The sequence below is a fragment of the Chondrus crispus genome, genomic scaffold (assembly GCF_000350225.1).
Source record: "Chondrus crispus Stackhouse genomic scaffold, scaffold_30, whole genome shotgun sequence".
NCBI lineage: Eukaryota > Rhodophyta > Florideophyceae > Gigartinales > Gigartinaceae > Chondrus > Chondrus crispus.
Window position 1 is genome coordinate 120,414 of NW_005179203.1, and position 24,854 is coordinate 145,267.

At 50.3% G+C, this 24,854-nt stretch overlaps 1 protein-coding gene; it reads left to right on the forward strand.

Moving 5' to 3' along the window:
• The first annotated feature begins 1,231 nt into the window (after positions 1 to 1,231).
• On the forward strand, positions 1,232 to 1,355 carry CHC_T00005588001 (hypothetical protein). XM_005717416.1 is given in 2 exon segments: positions 1,232 to 1,327; positions 1,328 to 1,355. The coding sequence occupies 1 exon segment, from the start codon at positions 1,232 to 1,234 to the stop codon at positions 1,325 to 1,327; it is 96 nt and encodes a 31-aa protein (XP_005717473.1). The 3' UTR covers positions 1,328 to 1,355.
• Positions 1,356 to 24,854: the final 23,499 nt, after the last annotated feature.

Consider the following 24,854-nt stretch of genomic DNA (forward strand, 5'->3'; position numbering starts at 1 on the left):
AGCGCTCCGCGTCAGTTACCAGCCCATATCTCGAACGCGCAGTCGCAACTTGGGTCTCTGCCCAATTTGCAAAATAGGGTAAACATCACAGGTCATCTTATAACTACGCAAGCAGAGCGCATTCAATACATTTAGAGATACATTTTTTAAGTAAAGCACAGACATTCTGAGAGATGCACCGTGACACCGTTATGATACGGTCTCCGGATGTGAATATCTTCCGCAAATGGATACGGATTACGTCCACCGAGCGTATCCATATTGAGAGGGTTCACTGTAGTCACAAGCTCCAGATACGCATTCTCTTAAACTTCATGTAAAGTGGGTGAGGTTGGCGGGCCAGCCACAATGATGTCAAAATATGATAGGAGCATGTGGATGTACACACCAGGTTTGGCTCTGGGCGACGACGGTTTGATAGTTTTGAAGGGAATGCGGCCATCTTTGGCACGTCACAGCCTCAATAAACAAACATCGTTGCACTCGAGATAGAATGTGTGAGGTAATGTCGAAATGTAGTAATAGCACGTTTGTGTCCACAGAATGAATGCCTCTGAGAGGCAGGCATGACGTAGCTTGGAAGGCAGTATGGCGGTTTTTGCCATGTATAAATAATGCTTTACTGGAAAATAGCGTTGCACTTGGGATTAAGTGTGTGAGGAGATGTCGAAATGTGATCATAACATGTTCATGTTCACAGCAGGTTGGGTCATGAGCGACGATGGTTCGCAGTCGTCCACGGCTTGCGAAAGTGGAGATTTTACTTGCACGGAGAACAGAAGCTCGTGGTGGAGACGGACCACCTTTCACTCAAGTGGCTTATGAGTCTCCAGGACCCACGCGGACGACTGGCCAGGTGGATGGTCGAGATAGAGGACTTTGAATTCACGGTGAAGCACACACCTAGAGCGTCCATGGTGGTACCGGATGCCCTCAGTCGCGATGCGGTCCCGAAGCGGCTCTGCCAACGCTGTTTCGGCGAGATTTCCACCCCCAGTGACACTGCAGAGGCAGCCCAGGCAATGGGGGAGCAAGGGGGCATTTCGCGCATACTTTCTGGTGGGTTTTCGACGCAGACGCTGCAAGCTGCGCAAGGGGAGGAGCTTTCTGAGGGCCTCCTTTAAGACAGCATGGATGGGCATGTTTGGACATGTATGAACGTCAGCGTGCACCTGATTGGTCCATTTAATACTTTTCTTAACAGTATGATGGCGCACACAAAGTTAAAATAATGGAAGCTGTCGCTACCAACGTGCCATACGAGAGCACACCATTGGCTGTCGCCTACCGCATAAGTGCGATTGAATTCAATCTTGATCCAATTTAGCATACATTAAAATTCAATTTAATCATTTTATTGACGTCCCTGAATGCCAGTACACGGAGATCGCGATATAGTGCCTCCCTCTGTCAGTGGGCCGAAAACGGCACTATATCGAACCAGGCACTGTAAGATAATGAGATTTGCGGCTTTTTTGCAGCCACTTCCTTGCATCACTGCTCAGAAAGACCGTTCGCAAGACGCCATCACTCATACTTTGCATCTTCACTACAGACTCAAGTCTAATCAAGCATTTATGTCATTAGTAGCTTCCGAGCCGTGGCATTGACCTCCTCCATTTTCGCAGCAATAAATGCCAGCCTACACTTTTGCAGATGTCCAATTGCATCATCGACCCTGCCTTTTTCCGCCATAGTCTCTATTCTAGTAAGCAACTGCATAATATCTTTCCGCGGCGGCAGCGGCTCTCGGGCAGTACGTCCATCCAACTGCCTCTCTGGAGACCCTTAGTTTTTGGCTCAAAATTCGCGCCACCCGCAAAAGGGTATCACTATATCGGAGCTGGCACTAACAAAGATGGCACTCTATCGCGACCCCCCTCTACACTTGAAAAAAGGCGGGAGGCTGGCAATCGAAGGAGATTCGATTCGTCTCCCGACAGAACCAAACCAAGACCCAAAAACACATCCTTTCTACCCTCTTCCCTATCGATAGCCCGGTATGATGCACCCCTTGAGCCAATTTACGGATCACGGTGCGCTGACACAATACATTAAATTATTGGACATGTAATATTTTGAAAATCGCAAAACATATACATCCAAACATGGCTGTCCATGCTGTCTTAAAGGAGGCCCTGACTTGCTGAAGCGAGTCAGAGGCGGGAAAGGGCACGAGTTCATATTAGACCCAGACGGGGTCTTGTGCATTGGACGTCGCGTTGGATTGCGCGCTGTCGTCCCAAGATCTGTCATCCCCGCCGTGCTACAGTATGCTCATGGGTCAAAGCTTGCCGGCCACTAGGCGCTGCAGCGAACGCCAGAAAGGGTGGCGAGGAGGTTCTGGTGGAGGGGATGGCAGAGGGACGTTCAGCAAAAAATTGAGGAATGCGTCGCATGTGCAGGGGTGAAAGCAGCGAAACTCGGACGCAACGCTCGCATGCAAGTTTATCATCCTCCCCGCCGATTTTCGCAAGTGGCAGTGGATGTCCAGACCATCACGCCGAGGACTACCCGGGGAAACCTGAAGATATTGGTAATCGTAGACACATTCACACGCTTTGCTCGTGCTGTAGCCATCCCGAACGAAAAGGCGGGAACTATTGCCAAGGCTCTGCTCGACGAATGGATCAGTATTTTTGGTATGATGGAAGCTCTTCTCTCGGACAGGGGTCCGAACTTTATCGGAGAAGTCGTCACGTCAATGGCTGAGCAGCTGGGGGTTCAAAGGGTGACTGCAACGGCGTTCCAACCTCAGACGAATGGCTGCGTTGAGCGGTTCAACCGCACTCTCGCCCAGGACATTGCGTGCTTTGTAAGCACGGGGCAGGAAGACTGGGACAACCACGTTGCCCTTGCATGCTTCAGGTACAATTCGGGAACAAGCAAAGCCACTGGGATGAGCCCATACGAAGCGATGTTCGGAATTCAGCCTTTTATGGCCTGGGGTCATGCAGAGCTTGACCGGATGTCGGGCGAGCCCTACGATTTGCGAACCCACATACGCCAGCTACACAAGTCGCTGATCATCAGAGGCAAAGATTCCAGGTCTCGGGCGGCGCTACAGTACGACGCAACTGTCAAGGGTGTCGAATTCAAGGATGGAGATCGCGTGCTGGTCTGGAGCCCGGACCTGATCGGTCAAGAGGGAAGCAAGCTGGCACCGCCCTGGGTCGGTCCGTACGTGGTGGAGAAACGTCTCTCCCACACCAGTCACTTGCTACAGTCAGAGAAAGGGAACCGCGAGGCACGAGTTCACGCCAACAGACTAGGAAAGATCAGCAAAGCCACGGTGGAGACGGCAGACCCTCGTGAAGGGGTATTTCCAGATAGCTTGCGCATGATAAAAAAGATTGGCCGGATGAGGGACGAGGAAGACAACGACGGAAAAATTCGTCGCATGTTTCGGGTACAGTTGGGGGGTCGGAAGTCCCCGAGATGGACATCCGAGCAAGACTTTCCGGAGGCCGTGGTTGCAGCATGGACGACGCGCATGAGGGAGGGGACAACTGCATCTGACGCCGACGCTGCGCACAGGCAAGAATGAGCGGACCGATCTCACCACCCTCCTCCCTCACAGCGTCGAAGTCTTTCATTCCCGAACCCGAAGTTGTTCATCTGTAGTGCTTCCGAAGGCGATCATGGAAGTCTGGAAAAGGGACTAATGTTGGAACATCTGGTTTCGGGGCTACGTGTCATGCTATGACGCCTCACAGGCGTCCCGAGAGCGTGCTCCTGTGTGCCTTGCCGTTCGCAGGGGATGCGCGGACGCGGGAGACTGGAACGAAGGGAACTCTGGGGCCAGAAGACAGGGCGATCGATACTGGCGGTGATCGTGGGAGGCCGTGGGAAAAGAGCGCAGTCTGTGGAGGATGGGGGGAAATCGAGGGCGCGCAGATAGGGTGAGTCGAAGGGGAAGCGGACCGATAGAAGGGAGCGTGTAGTCAGCCCGTGGACACGCTGAGGGAATCGAAGGTGGGGGCGGCAGGTGGTGCGCTCTTTGTCCGGCGCCGAAGGGAAGAGCGGGTAAGGAGACACCACCAGCACGAAGCGCAATGTTTGGGGAGGACGAGAGCTGGTAAGTCAGTAGATAAGGAGGGATAGACTGGGAGAAAGGAGAGGGGGGACACAAACAGACGAAAGAGAAGCAGGAGAACCAGAAGAGAAGACGATCGAAAGGACTTTGGGCAAGGGCGTCAGGTGGATTTCTGAGGTGCCCGAGTCGATTCTCGAGCAGCGCCGCCCCAACTAGCCTTTTGTGTCGGAGTAGAAAGTGGAAGGCACTTACTGAGATCGAGTTGATGTTTCTACTGTATCACGACGATATGGAGAAGCTATTCCATTGATCGATTACACTACTGCTCATCCGGAGTGGAGGTGATCGGAGTGTCTCTTGCACTTAATTATCAATATGCCCTGGTATCGTTTCATCCTGTTTGGTATTTTTTAGGATCCTTGATGGGGACTAATTCAGCGAGAACGGAACAAAATTCAGCAGACAAATTGACACATTCCTACAGCTACTTGCTACTTCACTTTAAAGTTAGATTAATCCCTTGTAGATCAGCATGGATAACTCTGAAATCTTTCACAATGTAAAAGGGCAACGACCGATTCAACTCAGTCGGCTTGGCCAGCGACACAGTCATGAATAAAACTTGAAATTTTGACTCCAACAAACGGCCTGGCTTTCATTGTGTCCAGGAGTGGTCACAACAGTACAGTACTTCTTTTTAAAGCTCAATACATATATAAATAATAAATAAGCGAATACAGAGTAAATTCTCGATATCGTGAACCGAAATGTGGCGCTTCCGAGCAGCCCATTGAGGGTGTGTCTTAACATGCCCCGTTTTGCTGCAGTTTGCTTTGCTTTGCCCAAAAGAAGTGACTTGGCGTGCTATGAGTGGCTCCTACGTTTTAATTTATGTGGTTAAGAAAAGCAAGGGCTTAAGAAGTGTGGTTCCATCCAGACAAAACACAGTACAAATAGAACAATGCCAATAAGGCGCTATCCACTCAGTAGGAAATAAAGGCGCCGTCGCCTCCGCCACGACCGGTGGTCGGAGGCATCGGACCAGTTCTTGGCATCACAGGTTATGGGCACCACACACTACCACTGACTACCCATCCGCAGCACAAGATCCCCAATCCCAACTGCGACAAACGCGCGAGACCAACGCCACCCCGCGCACCACACTGACCCTCGTCCCCAGCGCTCTAAGTCCACGGAACAATGACAGATCAACAAGCATCAGCCCCGGGACAACTACCCCGCCTCACAGCAAGTAATCACAATTACTGGTACGATGCACTTGAGATCTACGCTCGCACGATCAAGGCAGCACACCATCTCACCACACCACCAAGCACGACCATCGAGCCAGACACGGACGCACCGCAAGAACAACAGAAAGCGGACATGATCAGGAAAGCCATAATGCAAAGTCTCACCAACGAAGTCATCAAAATCCTGCCACCCCACATCCTACGTTACGAACCTCAAACAATCTGTCACCTCATAAGGACTACAGTGGACACACATCGTCGACGGAGAACCACGAGCTCCTCGATGCAGAAGCTCGCAACACAAGATACCAACAGGGACAGGAGCTCAACGACTATGTTGACAAACACAGAGAGATCCGATACAGGACGAAAGTAGCGCAATTCCCAAATATCGATGTGGAACGCACCGCAGTGAGGTATATGGTACAGGGCCTGGCACAGCACCCAGACATGGGACAACTAGCCATCATCATGACAGGAAACCCACCCCTCACCCTTAACGGGTTTATCAACCATGTGCAGCAAGTCCAGCTATTGCACACCCAGATGCACACCCAACAACCCACACCAGCACCGCGCAAACGCGCAACCAGAATGCAACCCAGGCGGACAGTGAGCAACAAACCTCATTACACAAAACCTACAGCACACAGAGGTCCATGGTGCACGATCCACGGAGGCATCACCCACGAAACAAAAAAACTGCCACGCGCGTAGGTACAAACAGAAACAATCCCAGGCACAAGCGCAAGCAGCGCACAAAAACGGCGACACACAGACTGACGAAACCAACATCATGCACCAGTTGCATGATCGTTTACACGCGATCGAAGAAAAATTGCAAACACGCGACGACACGCGCGAAGGTACGAAAAAATTCATCACCGACTCCGGAGCAAATCCAACTCATACCGCTACAACCTTCGCGTGTATGAGACCCAGCAACGGTATACTAACAACCACGGCAACCGGCCAACGCGTCCCGATCACACACACTGGCACAATCAAGATCACACAGAAGAGGAATAGCGTACGAGTACCAGCCGTCCACGCGCCGAGAATCAAGGAAAATTTGCTATCGGTACACGACCTGGCAGCACACGGACACGTGACGTTCTCCAGAACCAAAGCAACACAGCATAAACCGACGCCCTTGCCACCAGCACAACTCACCGCACATTTCCCAAACGGTCAGTACGGCCTCCAACAACAAGCAACAGCCAAAGGAGCAAGGACATACAACCGTAAAACAACGACCAGCAAAACCCGTGCCAAACCAGCACCCAAAAAAAGGCAGGCACCCCCAATCACACCCCCCCTCACACGGCGACGCAGCGATCAAATTCCCTTCAACACAACGCGACGACAAACACCGACACTGCGAAACACACCCACCACACCGTCGAGACAACAAATCCCCACAGCTGCAGCACAGAAAATGGCTGAATGGCACATCCGCCTCAACCACGCCAACCCAAAGACCATAGCTCACATTTCACGACACCAATTACTCCCTGCAATGCCAAAAGGCCTACCAGACACCAGTGCACAAATGACATGCACCGGGTGCATACACGGCAAAACGGCCACGAGGCCACACAATTGCACCGCACACCACGCAGAAAGAGAAGAGAGTCTCTCCTCGGATGTCTGCGGCCCAATACACCCCCCGTCGCAACATAACTGTCCCTGCTTCCTCACTGTCATCGATACAAACACGAGATACATATGGGTGTTCTGCCTCCACAACAGGGCACAAGGGCCACACACAATCATCCAAGCCATCGATAGGATAGCAACGGAAAATGGAGAGCAGCCGAGACTCCTCGTGACAGACAACGCGAAAGAGTACCTCGCCAAACAAGTACAGAAGCAGCTCGAACACAGAGGAATCCAATACCGACCGACAACGCCATACACGCCGCAGGAGAACGCTCTGGCCGAGCGAATCAATCGCACACTCATGGATAAAGTGAGAGCCACGCTCGCACACAGCAAACTACACGACGTGTACTGGCAAGACGTCTTGAGCGATGCTGTATTTAAATACAACATAACTTACCAGCACGGGGTAAAAGGAATCCCTCACACGCTGTGGTATCAGCAAAAGCCACAGCCCAAAAAAATTATAGCGTTCGGACAACTGGGATATACTTTCATTCTCAAACCCAACATGCCAAAACTGCACAGCAAGGCATCACAAGTGAAATACATGTACGCACTGGACGAGACACACATCTGTGTCCAAAATCTTCAAACCCGAAGGTACAGCAAAATGCGAGCAGCGGACTTCAGAGCCTACCACAGGCAGCAAGATCCCTGCGAAAACACCACGGCAGTGTACAGAACACAGAGCACGCCGAAGAAAAAATCGCAAAGACCAGCACACATACCGAAGACTGTCACCAACACTACCGCCTCCCCTAAAACTCTCAAGCAAGCGCGCCAATACCCAGACGCCAAAAAATGGGCAGACGCACACGAGACCGAACTCAACCAGCTTGACCAGATGAAGGCAATTGACTGGCGAACGCAGACAGACAGCACCAACAGACGGGACATCATCCCGACGACGATGACATATCGTTACAAGAGGGATCACACAGGCACCAAACACAAAGCACGGTGCTCGATCCGCAGAGACAGAATGACGCCACACACCCATTACGGTCCGGAGAAGACAGCGACATACATGGCCGACAGAAGCACGATCCGCACCCTTTTCGCCATCGTTGCGTCCTGCAACATGGAGATCGAACATTTCGACATATCTGGAGCGTACCTCCACGAGGCATACCAACACAAAAGAAAAGTGTTCGTATGGCAACCAAGGCGGTTCGACGGATCTTTCAAGCACACAGCCACGCACGGGCAACTAAAAGGAAAAGTATACGGCACACCCGCCACCGCCAACACATACAGCACCAAACTGCACGCACGCCTCAAGAGTCACGGGTACAAACAAATGCGCTCAGACACGTCCCTCTTCACGAAAACAGAAGGGAAGGACACGCTGATAGTCAGAATAAGCATGGACGATTTTCTACCAATCGCCACCACAAAATCCATGATCGACTCACTGTACCACACACTCCAACAAAAATAGACAGTGAAACGAATGGGACGCCCGACCTCGTACGTCAACTGGATAATTAGGTACGAACCTCAGGGAATACACATCTCCCAACCGTCGCACATCGACAGCGTTGTCACACTCCTCGCGCAGACGGGATGCAACAAGAGGACCACCCCATATCTGGACGGCGTAAAAATGGATCCGCCCACCGACGAAGAGGAAACGCGAGCTGACATTGCCACGATATATGGCAAAGCAGTTGGCGAAATTAGATACATAGCGGACAGCGCGCGACCGGAAATAGCATTCACAGCGACCACACTCGCACGCCCGCTCAAGAAACCGACACAGCGCCACTAGAATCTGCTGCAACGACTCGCACAGTACCTCCACATTACTCGAGACGAAGGCATTCTCACGCCAGCGGAAAAAACCGCGAAATCACCATCTGTGCATACTCGGACGCCGACTATGCGAACGACGCAACAAGCCGAAAATCAATCAGCGGCATGGTAACGCTCATCAGCGGAGCACCAGTACCGTGGCTTGCGAAGCAACAGCCCATCGTCGCAAAAAGCACTTGCGAGGCGGAGTATATCGCCGCATCCGAGACAACGGCCCTCACACTCTGGCTACACAACCTCATCCGCGAAATACAACTCCCCACCAGCACGCCCACACTGCATGTGGAAAACACAGCAGCGATGCAAATGGCGAAGAGCATGGGCGGGACGAAAAGGAGGAAGTGCATCGACGTGAGATATCACTATCTCCACGACACAGTACAATAGGGAAAATTGAACATCCGGCGGATACCATCCATCGAACAATACGCCGACATCCTCACCAAATCCCTCAAAACAACACTCTACCGCGCACACAAGAAGAACATCGCCGTAATAGAAATACAGGACACGCTGCCCTCGCGTCGGGGGGAGTGTGGTTCCATCCAGAACCAAGTTCGACGCTCAGCCAACGCGCCACCAAGACAAAAATCATCTGGTTCCATCCAGACAAGACAAAGTACAAATAGGACAATGCCAATAAGGCGCTATCTACTCAGTAGGAAATAAAGGCGCCGTCGCCTCCGCCACGACCGGTGGTCGGAGGCATCGGACCAGTTCTTGGCATCACAAGAAGCATACGGTATTTGTTAAGAATTTAAAAGTATTCCTGGCAAAACCGGGCAAGGCAAAGCAAAAAGGGTCAAAGTGTAGATTTTGGGGCGACACCCGGCCAAAGTGAAATCTACGTGGGGCGATTTCAATGCGGTGGGGGTTTTTATAGGGCGACACTACTAAAAAGTGCTTTGCTAGTAGGGTGATTTTGGTCCATGGTGTCCTTTTCAGGGGTTGACAATGCACGTTTTCTAGGGTGACAGAAAAACGATCGTAAAGTCACCTCCGACAAACTCATATTCGGGGATGTCACCCCATAAAAACGTATACCATCGTGGCATTTCGGCAGAGACCTAAATGTTAGAAAAGTCGCCCTAGAAACGCATGATTGTTTTAATGTCACCCTTATAAAAGCACGCCAACGCACGGTTTCGCGCTGGATAAAGCGCTCTCAAAACTGAAACAATATAGTGTGGCTATAGAGGCCGCCCAGTGCCCACCACAGTGGCATACGGTGACGCGCGGTCACGCGGCGTACGTTCTGCCTTCTGAACCCGCCATTTTTCGGCGTCTACGTTCCCCAGCTCCTCCCCTGCACATCTCGCCGCAATGCCCTCACCCGCCTTCTTCATCATGTCTTTTCAAGCGGAAAAAGGCGTGGATAGGAGCAAAGAAACGGAAAAAAGTGAAGAAAGGGAAAGAGGGAGGGGCGTCGCAATCGTGAAGAAAGGATGCAAGAAGAAAGAGCTCAGGAGTTGAGACGAAAAAGGGAGCAGGGGCTAGAGGAGGAGAGAGTACGTGCGAGGAGGGAGGAAGCGGAGAGAGAAAAAGAGCAGGCATTGGAGGAAAAGAGGGAAAGAAAAGGCTCAGCAGAAAGTGAATGGGGACATCAGCGGAGGGAGAAGGAAATGAGACAAGAATGGGAAACGGAAGACGAAGACATATGTCAGGTGGAAAAGCCTGAGACGATTACGCAAAGGCGGGAACGGATGGCTAGGGAGCGCAGAGAGAAGATAATGTCTTATCAGGAACGAGCACGTATGGATAATGAGGCGCGGAAACGAGAAGAGAGGCAGAGGAGGGAACGAAGGGATCGTCATGAATCAAAGAGCCAAGGAGGGGCTCGGAATAATTCCCCCAGGATCCATACATCTTCGTTTGACGGAACCGATTTTATGACCGATGTCCTGGGTAGAGAGTTTGAATCTAAAATGGGTCACGGCCCAGATGGTGAGGAAGCGGAGTTCGTTGGGGCGCCTGACGATGATTGGGATAGAGAGGGGGGTGACGGGGTGAACTCGGATGAGGAAGAGGACGATGAGGATGTTGATGCCGAAGAAGAAAGTTCGATGGAAGATGAAGCAGATTCCTCTCGTTCCCCTCGCCCGGAATGTAATGACGACGATGACTTTGATTTCGGAGCGTACATAGCCGTCACGCCTGAAGACACCAGCAGCAATGGAGAAGATTGTGATGCAGCAGCTGCGGCTGAAAGGGTGTTGCCAGTTGACCTCAGAACTTTGTCTGAAGACGAACAGAAGAAACGGCGAGCGGAACAAAAGAGAGCGTCAAAAAAGAGAAGTCAGCGGAAGGCAATGGCGGAAATAGCGGCGGATAGAGTAGCAGAGATGACGTGGGTTCCCCGGCGATGCGTCCCGTATACCCCTGAGGTTGGGATTCAGCTTTCCGGAAGATGGCGCTGCGAGCAGCTCATTCGAGCATATACTGCGAATTTGGGTGTGCCGGAGGGAGTGAATGTGGTGAAAAACTTCGAAATGGTGCGCATGGACTGTCGACGAAAGTACTGTGCCGCAACTCTCACTTTTAATCGGCAACCGAAATCGGGATTGTCGAAGTTGAATCGGTTCCAAGAGCACGAAAACCAGTGTTATGGGCAGTCAGTCGACAGAAAGTCCTGTCAAATTAGACCGGCGTATACCGCTGAGCAGACCGCACGGACGCTTCGTGATGAGTTCGCCTTGAACCCTGACATGCCCACCAGCGTCCTAGCGTCCATTTTAAGGGCGAAGTCAATTTATCGTCGACAACCAGCAAACTCACACATTCGCGCTGTGAGGCGCGAGCTGAACAGATACATCTCAGCTGCTCCAGCCGTTGACATGGCTGCCCTGGAAGGATGCTCTGATCTGTTGAGGGAATTGGGGCACAGGGTGGACATTTTCATCTTGTCCGGTACGGAAATGAAGGGGCAGCGCATCAAGGCTGCACGATTCATATACAAACAACAGCAAAAACTTTCATACTCTGAAAAACTAAGATCCCTACAATCCGGGTTTAATGTAGAGGATGTGGACGTCTCGGATATTGCGGATGAGGGTAAATATTATGGCGGGTTCCTCTTCATCCCGATGGTTGCAGAAGCTTTCTGTAGAAAGGGCAGGATGACATGCGCAGCGGATGCCGCTCATTGCGAGGGTTTGGGCCGCCGTTCTTACGGAACCACATTTGAAGTGTTCGGATACGACACTAACCATCAACTCTGCCCCTTGGTGTTCGCCCATTTCGTGGGAGCTGAGGGAATGGACACGTGGGAGAAAGTTTTTGCTGCCGCCGCGGATATCCCAGGGTTTGATGTACCTACGAGGACGACAATGGTCGACCAGGAGAAATCAATCGACTCAGCGTACAAGCGGTGCATGCGGCACGCGAAATTGTTCCTGGACCCACTGCATGTCCGAAAAAATCTCGCTACAGCACTGGGTGCGGGAAAGGTTGTTGGTGTGCGCATGTACGATAAAGCGCTTCGAAACCCAAGCAGGGATGAGGTTATTCAAGCCAAAAAAGACTTCCCGATGAAGATGTCAGATTACCTTAATAGGTTTGATGACAGTGAGATGTACATAGCATGCTCGATGTTGCAAGATCTAATCACGACATCTCAAGGAGCTGAAAGTGGTATGTCCGACGCCCTACGAAACCACATCAGGACAGTGGAGCCTCAAAAGATGCTGGAGAAAGTTGTGTCGACACAGCGAACTGCCTTTTTGAAGCGGCAAGCAACTGCAATGAACTGTAAGAGTCCTGTACCACCTCAAATTGAACAACGTCTTGCGCTACTCATTCAGAGATCAAGAGTTTATAAGGAGTCTGTTAGGTTTGTAGAGGGAACGGGGCAAATGGAGGCGACGGTACGAAGCGTGGTGGACGGAACGCGTTTGAGGCATGTAGTCATGAGTTCAGAGCCAAACACGCCCCCTTCATGCTGCATGCATTCACGAGATGGTTCCGGTTTTTCTTGCTATCACGGAACAGCTGTCATATGTGAGAAGTACGGATCTAATAATTTGTATAAGCACGTTGCGCGGCGACATTTGACGAAAGCATGGAAAGAGAATTACTACAGCTTTTGTTACTCAATGCCGGCGCAATACTCTGTCGACAAAGTTATCAAACAAGCCAAACGGTTAGTAGCTTTTGGTCAGAACTTAAGAATTCCCAAAGCTATCCCTCCTCCTCGTGGGAGGCCAGTGAAAAACGCGGGAAAACGTAAGAAGAGCTGGTATGAGAACGGACCTGCGCCATCAAAGAGGAAGTATACTTGCTCTCTTTGTCGTTCTGAGACGCGTACTGTTACTGATTGTGCAATGAGACAGCTTTATGGGGATGAAAACACTATAGGTAAAGATGCTTCCGTGGTATGGAAAATACTGTATGTAATTGTATGTAGATAGAGTGGGTAGAAGTTGCCGGTGTTTCGCATATGAAGTCACCCTATATTTCCAACTGAAATCACATCAATCTCAGAAAACGATCCAATGTCGCCCTATAGACACACACAAAGATCGGCATGTTTCAAAAGGTCGTTTTCTTAGGGCGACGTCACCCTCGGAATTGGATGAATAAGGAACATCACCCTTCAATGCCACCCAAATTGGGGTAGTCGCCCCCAAAACACCCCCAGGGCTAGAACTTCACCTCCCCAGGGGCATCAAAAGCCGCACCTGTCACCCTAAGATCCGCAAATGGCCCAAGCAAAAACCAGCCTATTAAGACACGCCCTGATTAAGACACACCCTCAGGGCGTGTCTTAACAGGCTGGTTTTTGCTTTGAGTTCGCCTTACCGAGGCAGTTCACGGCGGCGGAACTGCTCGTGTACACGTGTACCCGTTTTACGGGTACAGTAAGGAACACAACGTCACTTTCCTTGACTCTGTCCATCGACGGGCAACGTCGACGGGCGCAATTTCATATCTGGACCACTTCACATTGTGATCCAGCCTTCCTTTTCTTTTAATTCTGCCACATCCAGAGTCTATATCAGAAGAGTCAGCTCTCGGTCAAGCCATTGATCTTGGATTAGGGGATTTTGGGGCATTTACTGGCATTGAGCAAGATCAATTTAACGGTGATTCAGATAGTAAGGACGATCGCTCTAGTGTGCCAGCGAAAGACCGGACAGGACGCAAACCGTCGCTTGCTCGGTATCGCGGAGCATTAGAAGCTCTATCTAACGAACTCAGTTGTATTATGACGGACGCGAATCTAGTTCAATCGGGGCTGCCGTCGAGCCTCAAGTCACTTCTGTATGAGGAACAAAGCCGCGTAAGGAGGCTTCAGCGTTCGAATCTGAGGCAAAGTCGTATGGATAGCTTCTGTAGTCGTTGATGGTTCGTTTCTAGTGCGCATTTCGGCCTCGATAAAGTGAACTCTGGGGTTTTCATGCTTTTTATGTTCATGAACGTTGTCCGTAAAGTCGCGAAAACACGTGTTTTGGCCGCGAGTTTTGCTCGGATTTTCTGATTGCAACATTTTCAGACAACGAGTTTTGCAAAACTCACAGCATACCGAAAACTCGGGACATGTGAGTTTTCCACGAGTTTTCACGTCCGCCTGATTACTGTACGGCAGTGCCGGATCGACCCGTCTTGAAGGAAAACGAAGTGGGGTTTCCGCTCTCTCATCAGCACAAACGAGTCTCATACTGCACGGTTCGTACCGGTTTGCGTCATGGACGCCCCTATCACTTCATCTAACCAGAGTCCATCAACGGATCGAAGCACCACAAGATCTGTCACATATGCCGCTAAAGCAATCGCAGAAGACAGACAAGTAGAAGCTTCTAAAAAGCGGTCCTCTCTAAACGGCCCCCCTCAGCCCGTCAAGAAGACGAAACACATCGCCCTTTCGACTGAGAACTATTCTATCCTTGTGGCGAGCTACAATATTCGCTTCAGCGAGTATTCGCCCAGGTGCACGTGATCCGTCGGACGGCACAACGATGTACCAGACTTGCGTTTGTTGCGGGCAGGTACATTACCTTGCTGGAGGTCAGTCCGCAAAACTCGTGGTGGGATTTTTCAAACTCGGGTTTACTTTACGTCCAGCGAGTTTTTGGGCAAATGGAAAAAAACAACGCGTTATTTTACGGACAACGTTATTAATTGGTCCCCACCCCCACCCCCCCTCCTCGTTCTCCACTGCAACCCCCTTGTCATGCAAGCTGTCGCATTTCCTTCGCAGCCACGCAGACCTGTTCCCGCTGCCGACCACATCCCTCAATATCAGCCTTAACCCACGCGGAAACAGTTGCCCATCCGTCCCAGTCGATACGCTACACCTGTTTGTTATGCCTTACGCATGCTGAACTGTACCTCCCTCGGTCAAAACACGGATATGCCTCTGCTTTCATGTAGTCTTCCCTGAACGGTGTTGCATGTTTTACATGATTCAGCAGTGTATAGTGCATGCACTTGAAACCTCGATGCTGTCTCCTCCTGCGCAAGCCTTTGGAAATGTTGCCAATCCTCATGTCAGAGTGTCATCGTTGTCGCCGGTTGCGTCGCCGTCAGCATGACCAAATGTACCGTATGCGCAAATTACCACAGTCTTGGAGGCAGAATTTAGGTTTTCATGCACAAAGTCTTGTTGCTCGGCACGTTAATTTCAGAGTCTCATGCATGATGCCGTACCAGTCAACGGTCCTGGGCTTCACCACCATATTGTCCAGATTCCATCAGAGTCTTTGCTGCCATAAATACTCCCGCTGACTTTTGCGCTCTGCCGTCTATCAACCATTTGTTCTTCTGCCAAAGAACTCCAAGCTCCAGTGACGACTACAGGTCAGCATGCGTCTTCAGCGCAACTTTGCCCTACTGTGCGCTCTCCTTTCTTTCGCAGTTGCTGTTCCAGCCCCAGTGTCACCGTTTGGGACGGCGAAATGGCTCTTATCCCAATCCCGGATGCTACCACTAGCAGCAAAAAGGCATCTTTTTCCCTACAACACTCGCTTCCGACGGCGTCCGGTGAGGAACATAATTCAGTCTCTCCACAAAAGGGATGTACCGCCCGAACCTTTTGTTGTTGCTCTGATCCATTTTCGAGGTGCATCTGGCCAAGCGCATAATACGGTAAGAAGGGCACATGCAATTGGTCCCAGGGAACACAAGATGACCCGACAAGACGTTGCCGTATTTGCCAGTCGGCTTGCGGATCATGATAGCATCAAGTCGAAGACCTCCTCGCGAACTAAATATCCTGGGCTGGACACGGCAACACTAACTAGTTCCTTTCTTCGGAACACAAATAAATTTAACAGCAAGATAGGACATTCCACTAGGAGAAAAGCAGCCCCGATGGAAACTTCAAAAGACTTTGCAGAACTCGATCGCACAACCTTGTCCATCGCAAATCGTGTGGGATTATCGGGTGAGCCTTGCACGAATTCGTCGGAATGTGCAGACGGGAGAACCTGTGTCAATGTTGGCGCCGCCACGTGCCGCACTGGTGACCCGTGCGTTTGTGCACCTTCGGGTGGATTCGAATCATGTTCGTTGAGCGACGATTGTTCGACAATCGGAGAAGCTTGCGTTCAGATATCCGGATTTACAGTATGTCTGTCGGAAGAAACCGCGAGTGCTGCAGACCGTCCGGTCGTGGATGGTGGAAGCTCTGATGATCCCATGGAGACACCAGGAAGTGATGACAAGGACTCCGATAGCAGTAGTAGTGATGGTACCACAGGGGCTCCGTGCACAAGTCCATCCGAATGTTTGGATGGAAGGAACTGTGTTGATGCAAGCATGTCTACGTGCCCTGTGAACGGGAAGTGCATCTGTTTACCTTCAGGCGGACCTGAGCCGTGCTTGTCAAATGACGATTGTTCGACAATCGGTGAAATTTGCGTACAGGTCCTGGAGGGGAACGCATGTTTATCCGAGAAGGTTGCGAGTGAAGCAAGTGTTCCGCCCGTGGACAACGAGAGCTCTGATGATCCCGAGGAGTCACCTACAGATGATGACACAAATCCTGAAAGCGGCAGTAGGGCCGGAATTACAGGGGCGGCCTGCTCGTTCTCCTCAGAGTGCTTAGAAGGAAGAATATGTACTAACGGAGACATGACTACGTGCCCTGCTGGCGACCAGTGTATCTGCTTACCTTCTGACGGACCCGAGAGATGCTCTTCTAGTGACGATTGTTCGACAGTCGGTGAAGTGTGTGTGCAAACCCCCGACTCTACTGTGTGTCTGTCAGAAGAAACTGCGAATGATGCAGAAATTCCGATCGTGGACGGTGAAGGCTCTGGTGGTCCCGAGGAAACACCTGCCAACGATGACGTAAGCTCCGATGTCGGAAGTGGTGATGGGATTACAGGGGCGACGTGCACATCCTCTTCCGATTGTACAGAGGACAGAATCTGTACAAACGGAAACATGGCTATGTGCCCTGCTGGTGACTCGTGCATCTGTATACCGGCAAGCGGAATGCTGGTTTGCTCATCCAGTGCTGATTGTTTGACAGAGGGGGAAGTGTGCGTTCCGTTACTGGGAATGACACTATGCATATCAGAGGAGGTCGCGAGTGCTGAAGGTTTTCCGATCTTGAACGGCGTCATCTCCTGACTTTCATCTCTGAAGATTGTTCTCACATAAGGGCACTTTTCGACATATTTTTCTTGACTTCCGCTTTCTCGACAAGAAGGAAAAAGATACCTCTGCCACCGTGCTTAAATTCTACCTCGGGGGCTGGAATGAACTTTGTGGGATGTGCATGTTTTTCCTAGTTGTTTTTAGATTTGTCTAGAAAAGGAGTTTGTTTAAACCACCTTAAAATCGCATGAAAATAACTTCGAAAACAAAAACGCCAGCTTAGAGGGGACTAAGTACTCAATCTGCCTAAATTCTTTATCTTTCGTCATGTGCAAAGCTGCTATCCCGGCGTTCCGCAATAGGTTATTGCCGAACAAAACTAAGTTAAGGAAATAGTTTCCAAGGGTAGCTTTCTAAATGTTCAATTTAATTTATATATTTCGCAAAAAATAGCTGAATCTTTCAATACAAGACTAAGGTTTTGTTGTTGTGTTGTGGTGACGAACCCTGAGCTTTTGCTGCAGAGTCGACCTCCTTATTCCCATGATGGTACTCTGGAGTGTGCTGGACAACGTTAGAGAAAGCGCTGATGCCTACGGTAACACCTGCCTATTCGGATCCGCGCTCAAGCTCGTTGCCACTCAGGATATCCCACTGTAGTGTAGTTCACTTAGGAAATTACACAATGAAAGATTTGCTGCGTAGTTCCATTTCGGACCGTCTAAAACGTATCGAAAAAGTAGCGCTTGCTACTTTCAATCTTCTTCTACCAAACAGGATTGATCCGCATCGACGCGAATAAACAAGATAGATGCAGCTGTATCCTGTACAGTTGAAGCGTCTACTCCGACAGAATCGTATGAGGACAAGCCCCAGTCGGATAGATGGAAGAGGATGCGGTCAAGGATGTGTATTTTTGGTCAATAATGGTTGAGATTACACTACGTCAAAGAAGTTTCGTCTGTTAGAATTCTTGTAGCTGGCCTGGCATGTATTCAATGTTGAAAATTTCAAACTTAGGTCGCTGTCTTTTTATTTTCTCGGACCGTGTGTCTCGGACGCGTCTGTGAACAGACAAAGCCTGTGATCGAGCTTTGGATGTGCACGCTTGATTGACTGGGCTATATGAGATTGGACCTGGTCGAAGGCGGAGTCCTGTGTAGCCCCCCATAGTCTAGACAATGAGATGTTCTTCACTGCTCGTTTGGAACGTTTCTTGGCCTTGCTGTAGCATTGTTCCAAAGTGCTTTGTTCTTATAGTGGCACTCTGCCACCACGTACCTGTTCCCATTTTAGGCAACATTTCCCTACAGGCATGGCATCTTGCCAGTTGCCATTTTACGCATCATTACGGCTATGGTTTTTAGTTTATCCTTTTTCTCTCTCCCTCGTTTACTTAAGACGAAGACAGATCTTCATACAATAAAGAGGAGGTAGAGAACTTCACTCTCCCTTCGCATTTTCTCGTGCAGGCACCACAGTGATCACTACGTAAGCAGGTTTGTCTACCTGACTGCACACGTCACACTTTTATTCCCACTATGGCTGAAGGCCCGAAAGGTGGGCATCATCTTTTAATCCCATCTCACATCCGGAGCTACGTCAACTCGGTCAGAAAAGCATTCATCTTTTCCTTTGAGAAAGGGAAAGCTACTTGCTTCGAGTCATGGATGCCCAAATTAGTGGGGTATTCATCGATCTTATTACCCTCAAGGCTTCAATTGATAACGATTTACTCACTTCACTTATTGAACTGGAGGAGTTCGGAGCCGCTGTCACTAGTTTCGAGGCACTTACCGATCTCCCGCTGCAGGAATGGCCAGAGGAAAACCAGGGTGATTCTCTCGACAAGTTGACTCTGGAGCAGTTGGCAAACGTTGTGCGCGCAAACATACGTATGAGCGTCAGTGAACCTAACGCCAGGCTACGAATCGTCAGGCTCTTCTCGAATTACAAAATTCTACTACGTGTGCGTAAATCGGATAAGCTTCTGACGGAAAATCCCAAAGTCGCAGTTGCACACATCTGCGAGCTTCTCAAGCCCGAGCCCCTCAAGGTCAAGATTGAGAACGATCTTCAACTCTCCCAGCGCGATCTTCGCAAGAACTGGAAAGCTTTTTACCAGTACGTCGTCAAGCAAGCCGTTTTTTGTGACTCCTTTGTTCCAATTCGCCGACATGGACAAATGAAACCTTCGGAGTTAGGCCGCCAGTCATTGTCCAGTTCTCTGTCATGCTTTGGTATTCCGTCCTTTTCTACAACGATTAATCGCTCAGCTTTGGCTTTGAACCCGACCTCTTACGCAATCCATGGCTCGCGCAGTGCTAGACCAAAAACAAGCAGCCCCACAAGCAACAAATCTGTTTCAACCCGGGAGCCTCCCCGGTGTCTCAACAGATCCGTCTGTAATGGGTACCGTTATGTGAAAGATTGTCCCAAGACTGACGAGGAACAGAAGAGGGCATTACTCAAGACATTCCATGAGTCACACCGTGCAGAACGGGGCCTTCGCGCCCTCAACAGCAGCGCGATCGTCGATGACAGTGAGGGCATTCCCCCAATTGCAGGTTCCGGTCGATACCAAGCAATGCTCGCAGACACTATTTCAATTACTATTAATGGTGACTACGGAGCTGACCACTGCGCCCTCTCCCAGGATCATCTTTCACGCTGTGCTGACAAGGGAATTTTCGTTCCAGTCCTCCCGCTTCGAACACCGATTTCAATGAGCCTGGCAATGGGGGACCGTTTCGATCCCGACGCTAGAATCGTAGTGGCAAAGTCCAAGGCTCGCATCTCGACAACCCTTCAGGTCCCTACGGGTCCTCTACGCCTTCGCAACCTGGAGTATCTCGTTTTTGATGAACCCATGGATGAGGTCATTTTGGCTCGTCCGATTCTTCAAACAATAGGTTTTGATCTGGATAAGCATGTTGCTGACGTGCGTGAAAAGTACCATGGCACTGATTTCGCGCACATTGGCTTCTCCCCAGCCGTCTTCGACACAGCCGTTGAGACACCTCCATACAAGCCCAGTCGCTTGTCCCAGTTACTGCTCCATTGCACAGAACAAAATTCTGCTGAATCTCAATCCCATTCCCAGACACCAGCGGCTTGCTTCTACGAAGATTGCCAGGCGGACATAGAAGACAACGAAATTGAAGAGGACGTTCTCACAGGCGTACACGACGACACGGAGGTCCTGATTGATCTTCACCAGCTGCTCTCCGAGGCCGCTGAACAAGGTCTTCCAGAGTCTTTGTCTGAACAGCTTGGCTCACTCGTTTTGGAATACTCAGATATTTTCAGAAACAAGATGGGGTCCGATAGCCCTGCCAAAGTTGCTCCCATGGCTATTCGGCTACGTGAAAATTCCAGGCCTGTCAGGGTCAAACTCCGTCGATACTCCCCACCTCAGACCGCTTTTCTTCGCAAGAAGGTGGATGAGCTGCTCCAACTTGGTATAATCTACCGCAATCCGAACAGTCGTTGGGCTTCCGCTCCGCTCATTGTCCCAAAACCAGGACCGGAGCAATTCCGCTTCACAGTGGACTTACGCCCTGTCAACGCACAAACGGAGCCTATTGTCTGGCCAATGCCGCACATCGACAGTGTCTTGTCACAGCTTCGTGCCACGACATGCTACGCCTGCTTGGACTTTTGTCATGGCTACTGGCAGCTTCCTTTGGAAGCTGAGTCTCAGGAATGCCAAAGTTTTACATGTCCTGATGGGGTGTATTCGCCGACACGCGTGTTGCCTGCGGTGAAAAAGCCTGAGCCTACTTCCAAAGTAGTATCCAGGACGTTTTCTCGCCACTTCGAGAACGCCTTCTTCAATGGTTGGACGATATTCTAGCGCACGCTCGTACTGAGGCCGAGCTACTGCACGTGTTGGAGCAGTTTTTTGCCCTCTATAGGCAATATGGTTTGAAACTACACTCTACGAAGTGTCGTCTTTTTCTTCGTGAGGTCAATTGGTGCGGTAGACTTATAAGCCAGCACGGAGTCCGTCTGGATCCCCGTCGTCTGTCCGCTCTACTCGCAATTACAGAGCCCACAAACGGTGCCGAATTGCAGCAGTTTGTCTGCGCTGCGAACTGGATGCGGTCCTCCATTCCACAATTTAATCAACTGATTGAACCCCTCGCGTCGCTATTGGAAGAAGTGTATGATAAGGCCGGCAAACGCACACGCAAATGTGCCCAGAAAATTGCTTTGCACCGCACCTCTTGGAATACTGACCACCTATCCTATTTCCGCTCGGTAAAACAAGCACTACATGACGTAGCCACTCTTGCGCATCCCGATGAATCAAAATTATTGTGTCTTTTTACAGACGCTTCCGATAAACATTGGGCAGCGGTACTCACACAGATCCCTCCTGAATTCAGGAGGGATCTGGATTGATCAACACAAGGAAGATCCTTGTCTTAAGACAAGTATCTTCCTTGTGTTGATCAACGTCACGAACCGCTTTCTTTCTTGTCTGGTTCGTTCCGCGAAAGCGCTGCTAGCTGGTCTACTCCTGAAAAGAAGGCTTTGCGATTGTCGAGTCCGTCACGCGTTTGGACTACATCCTGCTTCGACCCTCGGGCTTTTGGCTTTTACAGACCACAAGAATTTAACTTTCATTTTCAACCCGTTCACCGTCACTCCAAACATTGCGAAACACGTGGCCAGCAAAATAGAACGATGGTCAATGAAGCTCACGGCTTTCCGCTACAACATCATGCACATTGCTGGAGACGACAATGTTTGGGCCGACCTTCTATGTCGCTGGGGTGCCACGGATTTTGTACGTCTCTCTCCCAAATTGGCGTCCCTGATGCGTGCGCCTGTCGCCCCGCACCTCCAACCAGATCTCACATGGCCGACCCACCATGATCTTGCAGAGGTCCAACGTTTGGCTATCAATTCTCCTCCTGATGAGGCTGGGAAATTCCCCCCTCTGGGAAAAACTCTCATGGACTACGAGTCAACCGTTCAGAGTTGATTTGGATTCCAGTCACAGCCACTCAAATGCAGCTTAGACTATGCATAATCGGTCATTGTGGCCGTGGTGCTCATCGCAGTACTGATGCAACCTTTGCCAATGTGCACGGCTACTTTTTCTGGGAGCATATGCGGACCGACATCTCCGTTTTTTGCAACACTTGTTTGCACTGTTCGTCTACTATCCGGGGCCTTAGCATCCCTCGCACACTCTCGCACGCGCTTCATGCTGAAAACCCCAACGAGCTGATACATTTCGACTTCCTATATCTTGGCGACAGTATCACCAATGTCACCTACTGTCTTATCATAAACGATGAGGCGTCATCCTTTGTTTGGCTTGAACCGTGTGCTACGGCTGACGCAGAAGCTGTTGTGGATGTCTTACTACGTTGGTTTGCCTCTTTCGGTGTTGTGCTCACCTGGGTATCGGACCAAGGCTCTCATTTCAAGAACCAGACAATGTCTCTGCTCAATCGAGCGCTCCATGCCTTTCACCATTTTACAACTCCTTATCACTCACAGTCCAATGGAACTGTAGAATCTATGTGCAAGGAGGTTCTACGCGCAGCCAGGGCGTTGATTTCTGAGTTCCGTCTCAAGCTTGTAGAATGGCCATCAGTTATTCGTCTGGTTCAAAGCATTCTTAATCACTCGATTCGCCCAAGCCTGGGAAACCGCGCCCCCGTCACTATATTCACGGGTCTACCGGCTGACAACCCTCTGCGAACACTCTTACCACCAGCCCCAGCCCATCCAGTCTCCCTGGATTTTGTGAAAGCTCAGAAGCTAGCTCACACTGATTCCTTGATCAAAGCCCTAGACGAACTTCATCGTAATGTTTCTGAAACAAAGACCCGCAAGCGTCAACAGGCACTTAAAAGTCACAACAAATGCACGGGTGTTCGCGAAGTCAATTTCGATGTCGGCGACTTTGTTCTCGTCGCCGACTCTGAGGGTAAGTCGGGTAACAAGCTCAGAGTACGCTGGAAAGGTCCTCGCCGTGTTGTACGCTGTGAGTCCGCTCTGGTGTACGAAGTCGAGGATCTGCTGGATGCCTCGCGTGCTTTGGTTCATGTTAGTCGTCTAAAGTTCTATGCCGACTCTACACTCGAGTTATCTGAATCCTTTTGGACACAATAGATCACAACGACCCGCACTACAATACAGTGACGAAAATTCTAGGTTTACGCTTCAACGCCGAGACGAAGCAGTTTGAACTCAACTGCAAATGGAGGGGCTTTACACATGAGCAGCCAACGTGGGAACCTTTTGTAACCATACGAGAGGATATCCCAGAGATGCTCGAGCAGTTCCTTCAAAGCTTTGCAAATCAGGAACTAGCAGCAGCAGCTCGTGAAAGCAAAGCTGCTTCTTGGATGAGGGGACTATAGTGGCACTCTGCCACCACGTACCTGTTCCCATTTTAGGCAACATTTCCCTACAGGCATGGCATCTTGCCAGTTGCCATTTTACGCATCATTACGGCTATGGTTTTTAGTTTATCCTTTTTCTCTCTCCCTCGTTTACTTAAGACGAAGACAGTTCTTCATACAATAAAGAGGAGGTAGAGAACTTCACTCTCCCTTCACATTCTCTCGTGCAGGCACAACAGTTCTTCGAAGAGCATCCTGGCGCGGCGTACGCCAACAGCACAGAGCGTTTACTTTCGCAAGTGGAGGCATGGCTGGGGCGGGTGTTGCACCTGCAAGGCAGGTTCAGGTGTTTAGCTAGGTCTAGATCCTGTAGCATATTTCTAGAGGCGCCACAGGAGACAGTAGGCCGATACTGGCGGGCGAATTATTTCTCGAGACACGCCGGGATCAGGAGACAGGAAGATCCCAAAGCGAAAGGCGGAGGTCTGGGGGCCGATTAAAAAATGCCCCGCTTGGGAAACAGGGCGGGGGGCATCACCATGCCCATCGACTTGCCAGGAGAGAGAAGCGGACGCGAGTTGAGTCCTCCCTTACCTTTCCCCGTCCTTTACATGACACCACACTTTGCGCGTCGCACCAGAACCATCACTGGCCTGGCATGTATTCAATGTTGAAATTTTCAAACTTAGGTCGCTGTCTTTTTATTTTCCTAACGTATCCGCACGAAGACCATTTTATGCTGCACTTCATATGCAGTTGCGGTGTCATAGCGTTCTAGTTCATGTGCGGTAGCCGGCTTCAATTCCGCTGAATTGAGGCAATCAGTACTGTAGCATATTACATATAGGCCATTGACTACGGGTCCGAATATACAGAAAGTTATTTCCCACGCGTGTCACCACAGTAGACTGCTAAACTGTTACGTGGTTCTTTCCTGGAACCTGAGTAGAGAAGTTGAGTGTAGCAAGTTGGGACGGTCAGAAGGGTAAACTCTGTTATAATCAACAAGCTTTAGTTGAACGTGTTCTCTCTCTTGTCTCTATTTTTCTCATTGTCCTTCCCCCACCTTTTGCGTCTACCTCTAAATGTCGATGGCTTATATAGACTTTTTGTCGGTACTCTACAGCATGGCAAACTATTCCTCAGTTTCTCCTTGGACCTTTCCAGACGTCCCCG